At 49.3% G+C, this 12712-nt stretch overlaps 1 protein-coding gene across 2 annotated transcripts; it reads left to right on the plus strand.

Moving 5' to 3' along the window:
- Window positions 1–4792: 4792 nt before the first annotated feature.
- On the plus strand, window positions 4793–10766 carry KCTD17 (potassium channel tetramerization domain containing 17). 2 transcript variants are annotated; one of them, XM_082280958.1, is made up of 7 exons: window positions 4793–5187; window positions 5816–5924; window positions 7645–7736; window positions 8642–8737; window positions 9111–9236; window positions 9956–10040; window positions 10502–10766. In XM_082280958.1, the coding sequence occupies exons 1-7, from the start codon at window positions 4981–4983 to the stop codon at window positions 10591–10593; spliced, it is 807 nt and encodes a 268-aa protein (XP_082137084.1). In that variant the 5' UTR covers window positions 4793–4980; the 3' UTR covers window positions 10594–10766. The 2 variants fall into 2 exon arrangements, with proteins under 2 accessions (XP_082137084.1, XP_082137083.1); XM_082280957.1 differs by lacking the exon at window positions 4793–5187 and having other exon boundaries at window positions 5566–5924; window positions 10285–10766.
- The last annotated feature ends 1946 nt before the right edge of the window (window positions 10767–12712 follow it).

Consider the following 12712-nt stretch of genomic DNA (forward strand, 5'->3'; position numbering starts at 1 on the left):
CTGTTTCTCCAGGAAATTTTAGTTATTAGGAAAATTGACATATTGCTTCAGACTTACTTTCTGTCTCTTGCATGTCCTTCCAGGATATTTGGTGATGCATCTTAAGCACTGTGTTTCTTTTTTGCCACTGACCCAGCAGTCCTTGGGGTCAGTGGGAATCTCTCTGCTTCCTCTTGAGGCTGAGATGCTTTTCTCTGTCCTGTGTGTTGCAGGGAGGTGTGTGGCACAGTCGTGGCATCCACCTGGAGATTGCAAATTAAGTGCAAATCTTCCCTCTCCCCTCGCTCTACATTTCACTCCTGTGGCTCGATGACACCTAGCTGGGCCCTTCCCCCTCTCTGGTATTTATGCCAAGCTTGGCAGTATTCAAGTGCCCTTCTCAGGCTAAATTTTCTGCTACAAAATCTCATTCATTCTTCACAGCTTTTGGCAAATCTTTTCCCAGATGCTTAGCTTTGCCTTGATTTCTCCACAGAGGAGAAACTGCGATCTTCTTTCCCACAGCAAGATACTTTGTTTTTCTGGGATATGCTCTCTTATATCATGTATCAAAAATCTATCCAAGAGTGTCTTCTGATGTTCCCCCTCCTTGTAGTTGAGATCTGTTCTCATGATGCCGGCAAAGCACTGAGAACGTTGTGAAGACAATGTTTTCAAAGCCTGGAAACTGCAAAAACCTATTTTGAGCTATAACAGATGCTACTGGACATATGGAACAGCTGAGGGGACTTACACCAGGACTATAAATGTTCTGCAGATCTTTATGTCCCTGACTCAGTGGGTGGGTTTCCTATAGGAACTGAAAGCTGGGGAGAAGTAGATGTAATGCAAATCACTAATGTTCATGATTTTCCTGTGGAAAATTTGCCACAGGGAAATGGGAATAGCATATCTTTGGTGGAATAGGGCTCATGGTAGGCAAAAAGTTGCCTAAACAACAGCCCTGATGTAGGAGGAAGGTCACATTGACCTGTGGCTAACTCGAGACTAGAGTTTTTACAGCTCTGTATGCAAATTTGAGAATCCCAGGCCAGCACGTAAACTCTTTATTGGTTTATTGGTATATTTTACTATCTGCAATACTTTTGTCCTGAAGGAGATTGGGATTTTGTGAAAACAGTCTGCTCCAGTCAAAAGTAATCCCATGGTCTCCTGTTCTTCACTTGTCTTCTTTGCTGCTTGCCTTCCTCTTCCTTCCATACTGCTCCCTAGCAGTCAGGTTGCACTATTTCATGCTTCATTTCCCAGCAAACTTTTTGTTCCCCTGCAAACTTTTCCAAATTCTAAAGCAGCTGTTCTTCTACCAGCACCACTGGCCCGAGCACTGCATGAGCCATGGTAATTGCTGTTGCCTGCAGGGACATTTCATGTTCCTCCCATCTCTCCTGGTCCCAGCTTACAACCAGGTGTTACACAACCATTCTGTCTCCTTCTCCCAGCTGTCTTCCAGCAAAGGTGCTGAGTGATGCACGTACACACACAGACTTTGCACGCTGCTTTGAATGCAGGTACATTGCTCACAGACCTCATGCAGCACAAGGAGCTGGAGAAAGATTCACTTGCCTGCATTTCTCTTCCTTCTCCATGAGCCATATGCCTGGCTCAGCTGGCAGTCAAAGCTGGACTCTATTACTGAACTGTGTTCACCCCCAAGTCCAGTGTAGGGAATTTTATTTGCCCGATTCACTGTCGGCTTAATGGCAAAATGTCAGAGCATCACTTGTCTTCCCCTCTCCACTTCCTGCAGAAAAGAGAGTGGCACTGATTCTACATGGACATGCCAATTAGTTCTTCCTGGTTTCTCCTCTGGTGTCTCACACCTTGTAATCCCTAATATGTGTTCCCAGCCTGTCAGAGTGGTGACACTGTCTGTGCCAACACATGGTGATCCCTGCACAACATAACAGTTCCGTAAGAGCAGCTTCACAACGCCGGAGATGCATCATATACCATGTACCAAGCTGGCTCATCAGAGCACTGCAGTGTGTGCAGCCTTCTGCAGGATTGCATTGCAGGCCTGACTGCTGAACCAAGACACTCCCATTTACCCCCTGCTCTGTTCTCTTCAGCTCTTGTTCAGCCCAGTATCCAAGGGCTGTCAAGTTTTTCCTGCTCCCAGTCTGTCCGTGCAATGGTCCCCATGATTTCACTGGGTACTCAGCAGGGCTGTATGGTCTTACACCATCACACAGCCCCAGGTAAGCTCTTGCTTGCTCTTGTCTCTGTTTCTGTACATGTGTTTTATAGACAGTCATCATAAAGGCAGGAGGAACAAGTCATAGAATTGTAAAACATTAAGATTGGGAAAGAACTGTTATAATCAAGTCCAACCTTTGACCAAACACCACCGATTGTTTAAATTTACCTCTCCTGTATTCTATTGCTTGATTTTAGGGGAGCTTAACAAGGGCACATTAATTGCATCTCAGAACTACATCTGGTGATTGTGTGCAATCAGGTCTGTATTTAGCCCACACCAACAACTCATCAGAACATTTTAGTTGGTAACTCACCCCACACTGGCTTCTTCCTAAAGAGGATTTTCACATACTATGGGGAAACCCCTGATCTGGTGGGCTTCCAATAAATTTTTTGCTGTATGTTGCAGAAGAGAAGGCTCTGGTGTTGGAAGTGGTGCTCCTTGACCTATTTCCTATGTCTCTTTAGATTTAGCAATTAAGTTTTCACCCCGTGGCCCTGGGGTGAGCAAGACTTGAGGTTCCAGCCAAAGGTGGAGACTGGTATTGATGGAAGAAAGTATGCCTTCAATATAGATCACCCTGGACTTGTGAGCGGCATTGTCAGGCGGGAGCTTGGAAAAGAAGGTGTTGAGAACAAGAGATGGACCCTAAAAAGCAGAAAGAGGCTGAGGGGCTGTCAGAGGAGGAAAAGGAGAGGGTGAATCCTTGGTAAAAGAGGGGAAAAAATGAAGGCAGGGCAGATTTCTTGGAGGGGGAGATAAGGGGTTTTAGGCTGCCACCCAACTGCTGCACTCATATCGGAGAGCCACAGTCCTCACCCCAGTTCTGTGCTGGAGCTGCAGCCAGTACTGACTGCAGTCCTCACACACCAGAGTGCAGGGCAGAGGTCTCCAATTTGCTGTGGTTTGACTCAGAGCCAGAATTAGGAGGACAGCAGCCTGACAGCCCAGAGCTGTATTGCACTGTGTGATGCTTCAGCTTGGGTCAGTGTTAGTGTGAGCATCTTTGATGCACTTTACTGTTCAGTGGAGACTGGTCCAAGGGCTGGGCAGTAATTTTGGCCAGAGCCTGCTCCATATAGGTAGAAAAAATTTTTTTTCATGCTCTCTCTGTTAATGGTCACTCTAGCATTGGTTCAAAATTATTTGAATTTATACCCTGGGGCAGCTGGATTGTTCCTGTGCTTAAATTAGCTGAAGGTCAGCAATCTTGAAACCTTTTCCGTGTTGCCCTCTCTTCCTCTCCTCCCCTTGGCACTCGTCGTCGACAGAAGGAGCAAAGTACACACGCCATCTTTGTTAAGGAAATCCTGGGTGATTTGGGGGAAGGGTGATGCTGCCTTCTCCTGTAGGGAATGATTTGCAAGTAAAACAAGAAGGAAGGATGAGAAGAAAAGGAATGTAAAACATAATGTTTCTCTTTACCCAGCCTCTTCACTCAATAACGCCCCACCTCAAAAACGCAAAAAAAATAAAGTGTTGTATGTCTCTGCAGTGCTGCATTACCCTGTCAAGGAAGAGACAGGAAGTTGCTTAGGTGGAGGAAGGTTTTGAGCCACAGTGGGGTGAAACACCAGACTTTCCTTTCCATTTTTAATGTGCTTGAGCTGCTGGCAAGCACAGCTGTGCTTAGGTGGGAGTGGGAAAAGCAGAGCTGCTGGAGAGAGAGCTTGTTCAGGTAGTGTCCGTGCCAAGGAGCGTGTTTGAACAGAGTCCCCTGGGGCATGAACTGCTGAGCACCAGGCTCGGCCTGGCAGGAGCGAGGGACAGAGGCAGGGCTAGATTCCGTAACGCGGGATTGGCACATCGGCCTCGGCGGGCGATACGTGCCTGGGGCAGAGGTAAAACTCCCCACAGAGCTGAGTTACAGTCTGAGCTCTCTGTTGCCCAGACGCGACCAGGAAAGGCAGGAGCCCAGGGGAAGGGCGCGGCGGGTTTGTGCTGGTGGAGCAGCACAGGGGGGAGTTTGTTGAGTCAGCAACTCCTCTAAGCTGGAAGAAAAATTGTTCCTGCCTCCTGCCAGCACTTCATGCAGATCCAGAATACAGTTCCCAGAAGTGTCCCTACATATGTTAGTGAGAAGGCAACTGTGCATATTTTGCTGCAAGGAAGTATGGCAAGTGACGCGGCACTGAGTGGTGAGCCTGGGGTAATGGTGTCCTGAAGGGAATGCTGTGAATTACAGCGCTGAGGGGCTTATCTGCCCACTGCCAGGGAGCAGGTTGTGCTCCCTGTCTCCGAGGAAGCTTGCAGACAAGACCCAGGACTGGAAGCAGGCTCAGTACCAGCCGCAGGGCTGGGGTCGTGTGGTGCAGTACCCTCCGTTACAGCATCCTCATTGCAGGAACAGCGAGCTGGGAAAACTACAGTTCCCATCACCCTTTTGTGCATATCCCTGCGAAACTACAATTCCCAGAACCTTTTAACGAGCCACAGAGGATGTCTATGGAAATAAATTGCCGACGATTTTTGCATAACACCCTGCACCTCCGGAGTGCTGACCGGCCCATGGTTTGTGAAAACGGGAACAGGGGAAAAGCCAGGGAGTGTCAGCGCTGTGGAGCTGTGGTTTCGCCCGCCCCAATAGTCGCAGTGATATCCTCCAGCTCCGAGCAACCTTCCTCCTCTCAGGACTCCCTTGGTAGTCACAGGGAAGAACCTGGCCCCCGGGAAACACGGCTGCAGCGGAGGGAGAGGCAGATAAACTACAGATCCCGGCATTCTCCGACAGGCAGCACCTGCGGCAGTCCCTGCACGCCGTGGGGGAGGTGGGGGTGAGGATGAGGATGGAGGGCAGGGAGGAGATGCAGGGCGCCGTGGGGCTACGCTGCACCTGGGACATCCCGCCACCCGCTGGCACCCAGGCCAAGTGGGTGAGGCTCAATGTGGGGGGCACCGTCTTCCTCACCACCAGGCAGACCCTGTGTCGGGAGCAGAAATCTTTCCTGTGTCGCTTGTGCCAGGGCGAGGAGCTGCAGTCGGACCGGGTAAGGCAGCTGGGTTGCCTCCCGCACCGTGCCCCACCGAGCACGGGGAGGGCTGGAGGGATGCAGGGACGGAGCCAGACCCCGGCAGCTGCAGGAGCAACTGAGTGAGAAATGCCTGCTCTTTCCCCCTCCTCTCCCGGGAAGGATTTCCCCATGCCAGATCTCACTTTGCTGTGTTGTAGCCTGGCACCTGCTTTCCCGAGCTGGGGAAAAGAGAGGCCATCTCCCCTTCGCTCCTGTTCTCCTTCCTCTTTGTCACCCCACATCCTGGGTCTATTTCCCAGCTGTGTCTGCCTGACTCAGCCTTGTTCCCTGTAAGGGGATCTCTGCTCTCTCACCCCAGGCCTGGATGCACAGTTGCACAAAGAGACTGAGGCCTATTTTTTGGGCCTTTTCAGCTGGATTGATTCATGCTGAGGTGGGCATGCTGAGCAGACCAATACAGGAGTTAAAATCCAAGCTGGGCTGACTTGGCTAGGGACTCTCAGGGACTCATGGTTTCCAAAGAATCTTAGAAATTGCGGACATTTTTGCTTAGGTTTGTATTTTCTTGTATTTTAGGGTATTTGAAGGTTGGTTACAAGTTTCCCTTGGGTTTTTTCTCCTTGTGATCTATCTCTGTTGCTAGGATGAAACTGGTGCATACCTAATAGATCGGGACCCCACTTACTTTGGACCCATTCTGAATTTCCTCCGTCATGGGAAGCTGGTCCTGGATAAAGATATGGCTGAAGAGGGTGAGTCGTGGAGCTCAGAAACCTCCCACTTACCATCACTGCCATAGTCAGGAAAAATAGGACTTGTTGTCAACCTTGTTGTCTCGTTCTCCTTTTGGGTGTTGATGTGGGGGGATTTCAGCAAGCTATCCCTGCAAAGCATGATAATGTCTCCTTTACTAAAGGGAATTGGAGTGGATGAGGAAGGCATCCTAGCAGGTGTTGTGGCATCATGACTGTTTGTCCAGCAGAGATGTCACCAAAAGAGAAGTAGGCAAGATCTCAGCCTCCATAAGCCATTTGTTACTTGTTCCCAATCTACTTTTAACCAGGCTCTGTGACTGAGTTTTCTATTAATGACTGAGTGTTTCTAATTAGGAATGAAAGCCCTGAAGACCAAACAAAACCGAGCTCTGTAATAAAGACCATCATTAATCAGCAATATGCACTGTATGCTGCTTGTGCTCTGACGGGTTGTGGACTGCAGAAATTCCAGTGGAGCAAGCCAGGCAAACCAATCCCTCATTTGAGGTTGACAGTGGGTCCAGTAGGACGACTCGGTCACATCACAGTGTTACCAGCCAGCAGTTCACAGTGCCTTGTTATTTTTTGGATGCTAGGGCCTAATAAGGAGCCAATTCCAAAGACAGGCTGTGCTGTCCAGCCCTTTCCAAGCACAGTTTCTGCATGTTCATTAGTCTTCTTGCCTCTCTTACATATTTTTACCTAAAGCAAGGAAAGTTTTCTTCAGAATAGTCTTATCAGTTATAATTCCAGAAATATATCCAAGTAATGGTACAGGATTGTAATAAGCACAATTTTGAGGTGCTTCGTCCTTGACCATTCTTGTAATCCTGAGGTCAGACAGAGTTCATCTGCAGGTTTTAATATCAAATCTAAAACATAAACAGGAGTCCAGTTCATTTGCACTGACTTTTGTTTTCCTGCTGCAAACATTCAGGCTGGCATAAAACTAATCCATTAGGCAATTCGTGGCTGAATGAGAGACACAGAAGAGGTCTGAGTGTGTCAGGTAGTGAAGGATCAATCTCCCCACCTACATTTTCTGTGTACTGCCCTGGGGACATGTGAGTGTTGGTTCCCAGCCACCTTTCCCTTACTGACCCTCTGGGAACCAGGTCCCTTTTCCTGGAGGGCTGTTAGCAAACAGGTGAGTCTCAGGAGAGGTGATGGATGCAGACACCATAGAGAAAAAAATCAAAACTTTGCTGTTTACCTGTTTAGAGTTGAAGAACAGGGAAGAGAGCCAAAGATCATCTAAAGTCATATGGAGCTGCAATTCCAAGTGGCCCAGGAGGTAAATTAGGTTTTTCTAGGGTCTTTTGATGACTTGTCAGAACCAGAAGTTGTGGTTCTCTGCCTTAATAAGAGTCTGAGCAAGGTGATAACAAGTTATCATTGAGAGAGACTGGAGCCTACAGTTGTTCTCCTTGGCCAGTTATCTGGGAAAGGTATTAGCAGTCCTCAGCACAAGCCTTCACTGGCAGTGCCTGTTTTGTAGTAGCAGGCAGCATAAGGAAATTGGGGTGAGCATTAGAAACAGGATGCAGAGAGCCAGGTTTCAATTCTCTGCAGTAAGAGTTTCAAGCCTGTTAAGAAGTGAAGCAATAGTATAATTTCTCCCTATGGACCTTGTGAAGCTCAGAATTGATCATTTGCAAGTTGAAAAATAAAGATGGGCTGTTAGCTTTGTGGTGCTTCTGTCTGTCTTCTATCTCAGGGATCCTTGAAGAAGCTGAGTTCTACAACATTGGTCCTTTGATCCGAATAATCAAGGATCGAATGGAGGAGAAGGACTACACAGTAACACAGGTATGGCAAGATAGAGTGGGGTGAGGAAAGCAGGGCATGTAAAAAGGGAGAAAGATGAGTCTAGAGGGAGAGAAGCAGCAAGGAATGGAAGGAAGCAACTAATTAGAGATTATGTGCTAATCCCTATGCAGCAAAATTTTGCAGGGGACAAGCTACCACCAATTTAGTTACAATAAACAAGTTGCAGGTTTGTTTTGCATCCCCAGAAGTAATGCTGGATGTAGCCCCTGAAACTAAATCAGCTTCTCTAGCTTTTGGAAGAAGGCAGCTGGTTGCTGTGGGATATAGAGGAATGTTTGTAAGGAGAGCAAAGGTGTCATGGAGGTGTCATGGTGTGGGGAGTCCTGGGAGTGTAATCAGAATGAAGAGCATGGTAATACCTGTAGAGAAACCTGGAGGAAACAGGTGAAGAGATGGCTGTGAAAGAGTTAAGTGCAGATAGGGAATCAATCCTGTGGCACAATCACACCCTGTCTTGGCCAGCAACCTTTGAAAATCTGTCTTAGAGGGACGATTGTCTGCTATCTCACTTTTCATCTTGTCTGCCTCAGGCTGTAAGCTTCCAGCAACACAGTCATTTTGTGCTGAAAAACCCATCAGCCTTTGTTGCATTTGCAAAAATGGTTTTGTAATGACAAGTACAAACTCCCCATCAAAAGAGGCCAGTATCTTCTGGGGACAATGCAGGAAGCATTTAGCTCAGTCCCTCCTCTCCAGAAGAGATACTGTTCTTGCTTCCAATGACAGCACAGTATGAAGTTGTTCGTGGTTTCCACTCCCCTTTCACCTGGGAACGTGGGGAAGGACAGGTCTGTCAAGGAGGGGTATTACCACTTCATTCTGCAGGAGGGGAACAGCTTTTAGCATGTGACTGTTGTCAGTGTTCACTGCAATTTTGCTCTCAGGTGCCTCCTAAGCATGTCTACCGTGTGCTGCAGTGCCAGGAAGAGGAGCTCACTCAGATGGTTTCCACTATGTCAGATGGATGGCGCTTTGAGCAGGTATGGATAAGGCAGAGCAGGGGGGGAAGGAGTGGTTTTTTGGGGAAAAGATCGTGGATACCATACAGTTGCCAGGCAAGGCTCCTTCCCTCTCTGAGAATACTGGGTAAGTCATTGACTGAGCCATCACACTGGCTCTTTCTTGCCCCTTTCTAGAGGTTTAGAGGATACTGTGTGAGGCCAGTCTGGTTTGCATCCTGGCTGACTTCTCTCCTGGTTCTCTGTGTTGTCTCTTCAGCTTAGTTATGAGGCCTTTCCACTGGGATTATGGATTGGACTCGATGCTGCATGGTGGACTTTCTGCCTTGCTCCTCAGGTGGAGTGGATGTTTTCAGGAATGTGTGCTTGTGATTCTTGCTCTCATCTTTTCTAGCTTGTGAACATTGGCTCATCCTATAATTATGGGAATGAGGATCAGACAGAATTCCTGTGCGTGGTCTCCAAGGAGTTGTACAACTCCCCCAATGGCCTGAGCTCTGAGCCCAGCCACAAAGCCAAGGTGAGATCAGCTTTGCTATGGCCCTGCTCCCATTGCCTATGAGATCCTTTGCTCTTTGCTCCTTCTCTCTTTTCTCTCTCCCCTGCGACAGTGGGGCACCTCAGTGGTGAAATACAGAGGCCTGTCCTGGTGTTCAGCACCGTGGCATTACACCCAGTGCCCAAAAGGAGGAGTGTGTGTGTTGGAAGGGTGGTGTGTGGCTGTGTGCGGCAAATGGCTTTAGCAAGTCACCCTGGCACTTCTCATGCTACTCTAACATCCCCCTCATGCCTCCTCATGCCCATTCTGTGTGTGTCACTGCCTATAGGGCATTATTTCCCTGAAGGTTTTGCAGCATTGTCTTTCCTTTTTCCGAGTCTCAGCCTGAGGGGTGGATATCTCCTGCTCCCCTTTTGAGGGAAGGACAGAAACATGTGGCAGTGCATGACACCCTGTAGACACCCAGGATGCAGGAAGGAGCACTAGCAACTGATGGCAGTTGTTGGGCGGTGGGGTCACAGCACTTGTAAGTGGGTTAGATACCCTGACGTGATACTCCAGAGGAAAACAAGTCTCTCTGTTCCCTGACCTAGAATTGTGTTGGCCATGGGGAAAGGTCCCTTTTTATTCCAGTGTTATGACGATTGCTTTGTTCCGTTGTGTATCAGAAAGAACTGCCGTGGCTCATCTTGCAAGTATCTCCACTCTTTCTTCCTTTTGTCCCGCATGCTGGGCCACAGAGCACAGAGGAGGACCTGGAGGAGGAAGAGCAGGAGGTGGAGGAGGAGGCAGAGGCAGAGGCAGAAGCAGAAGCAGAGGAGAAAGGTGCAGCAAATCCCTGAGGAAAATGATAAAAATAACCCCCCAGGCATAGACCCGTCCACCTTTCTGGTGAGAGCTCACAGCTAGCAGCAGGGAAGGATTAGAGCAGGTGTGGGGTGTGGGGGCTGTCCTCTCCAGGAGTTGGAGTCTCTCTGGAGATAAAGCTGATAGGGGAGAGCTGTTACCATGGCTGCTGCTTTGTATTTTAAACTGTTTGGTTTATCTACGGTTTTATTTTTATTTGCAGACTGTCCATCTATTCGGGATTGTGCTAAACTCTCTTCCTGCGGACCCTCCCTCCTGCTCCCTCCCGTGTCCATCCCAGCACTGTCATCTACCTCCCACATTGCCTCACTTGCCAGCCTCCAGCATCCTTCCCTCTGCTCTCTTTGTCCCCCAGGGCTCAGAGTGGTCTCTGCCCAGGGCCCTGTCTCTCTCTGCTCCTCACTTTTCCTCCTCTGCAGGTATGTTACCTGTCTGCACTCCCAGCTCCTGCCAGCCTGAGCTCTGCATGAGTGACTCACTTCCCTCTTGTGGGTATGGCCCTGGTTTGTAGAGCTTGGGGAGGGGAAGGAGGGAGGTGTGAGGTTGACTCATGCCTAAGATGGCTTTACCTATGCGTGCCTTTACCTACCTATGGCTCTGGACCAGAGGCTCTGGCAGCAGAAAGGAGAGCGCAGCTGGGAGAGGGGTGGAAATGAATGCAAAGCAGGCAGGGGTGGTTCAGGGAAGGGGTGGAATTTTGCCACGTGTCTGCGTGACACACATGCCAGATCTCTTCTCCAGGCTCCGTCTGCAGCTCCTTTGCCTGCCAGCCCGGGAGCAGTTTGCAGAAGGCAGCCTGTTGTTTTTCCCTCGCTGGGCTTTTCCCCCACTGGCTGTGCCAGGGTGAGAGCGCAGTGGGAAAGGTGGCAAAGGAAGAGCAGAAGCAGCTGGTCCCCATCGCAGATGTTCTCACAGCTGTGTGCAAAATGAGCCTCTCTGCTCTGCCTCCTGGTTAGGAAGGCTGGCTGGCCGACATGCATGGGGCTGGGTACGGAAAGCATTAGAAGGATTCCTCTCCATACTGCAAACTTGTGAGGCTCTTGTTAAACTGGAGATGCTCAGTGCCAATCTCCACCTGTCCTGATGGAGGGCACTTGTTAGCTGGCTGATGTTTCTCTCTCCCTCTGTTTGAAAGCCTCCTTGTCTATGGCTGTGGGACCTGAGTGTTATTATCTTAAGACTCGGTGTATGTTAATCACATGGACTTTTTCTTCCTTTTGGTCTGTTTTCCCACTGTCACTCCTCATCTCTTTTCTTTTTCTTCTGTTCGTGTTTCCTGTCATTTCCCTTTTTCTGAGTCTCACTCTCCCCCCCATGCTCAGTTGCTTTTTTTCCTACCGTTGACTTTGTTTCTCTTTCTCTCTCCTTCTCTAGCTGTTACAAGCCAGAGATCTGAGGACGTGATCTGAACACTCCAGTCCAGCCTTTTCATTTCTTGTTTATATCTTTATTTTTGTACTGCAGTGTATGGCAGCCCCTTGTCCCACAGTGACACCCCCAGCCCCCTTCACTCTTCACATGCAGCCATTTTTTTTTTTACAAACTCAAGTCGGAGGCTTGAGCTTCCAGCCCTGGAGGAGGGCAGATGCTCCATGGAGCCCCTGGGCTGCTGTAGGAGCTGGAGCCCACGGCCCCCTCCTATGCCTGGCAGTCTGTCTTTCCTTAGTGTCACAGTGGCCCCTGGTGGGGACATGAGCGATCAGCCACTGCAGCCTGCGGTCCCTTCGTGAGCACCCTGGATGCAAATGAGGACTGAAATGGTGGCAGCTGTGGAAGAACCAGCCCTTGCCCTTTCGCTGTTGCAGGCAACTGGTCTGGGCATGTGGCCCGGGGACAAATGCAGAGCCACCGTCCTTTTCTGGGCCACCTGTATTGCTTGGAGGTGTCCCTGTGCTGGGTATCACGTTCCTTGGTGCCTCCCTCCCTGTCCCCCAAAGCAGCCCTGTGCCAGCAGTGTGAGGAGAACGGTGTGCTTCCTGGGTACCAGGAACATGCTGGTACCTGATGTTGTGTCAGCCAGCACCAGGAGATCCCAGTTTTGGGGAGCGGGGTGTTTGCTTCACTGCTATGTCTGAAGACTCCTGAATAAAATTCACAGTCTGTTCCTCCTTGCCGCCTCTCATTTCAAGTGGCAGGAATTCATTGCTGGTGTGTAAGGGGGTGGGAGTTGGAGAAAAGGAGTTTGGATTCATCACCTGGAGCCACCAGAAGCTGCTTGTGCTGTGCCTGTCTTCTGGGGCTGGAGGTTCTTCCCACTGTCAGTGCGTGTCTGTGCTGCATCCCCACTGCAGGCAGCTGGGCTACAGAGCAGGTTTGCTTATTGATATCTGCACCCTTAAATCATGACAATCAGTGAGGACCACCTGTCTAGCGAACGTATCGACCCCAGGGACATCTGCGTAGGGGGTGGGCAGGGGTGTGGAAACTTTTACCAGTTGCCAGTGCCAGGACTGGAGTGTGGTCAAAAACATACAAACCTCAAGATAATTTTTAGCAGAGTGAGGCAAACTAGAGCCAAAAAAATTCTCAAATTAATTTTATTTCTAATTCCAGAGAGTGGCCAATTGTGTACACACACACACACACACACACATATCTTTAGTTAAAAAACCAAACCCACAGCAGTTGCA

This window comes from Coloeus monedula, assembly GCF_965178545.1.
Source record: "Coloeus monedula genome assembly, chromosome: 4".
In the NCBI taxonomy this organism is placed as follows: Eukaryota; Metazoa; Chordata; class Aves; order Passeriformes; family Corvidae; genus Coloeus; species Coloeus monedula.

Excerpts from the sequence above, each read along its gene's own strand:
- KCTD17 (XM_082280958.1), top strand. The coding sequence starts at position 4,981 with ATGAGGATGGAGGGCAGGGAGGAGATGCAGGGCGCCGTGGGGCTACGC. Across the intron at positions 5,188-5,815 it reads AGGAGCTGCAGTCGGACCGG|GATGAAACTGGTGCATACCT; the intron begins GTAAGGCAGCTG and ends CTCTGTTGCTAG. Across the intron at positions 5,925-7,644 it reads TAAAGATATGGCTGAAGAGG|GGATCCTTGAAGAAGCTGAG; the intron begins GTGAGTCGTGGA and ends CTTCTATCTCAG.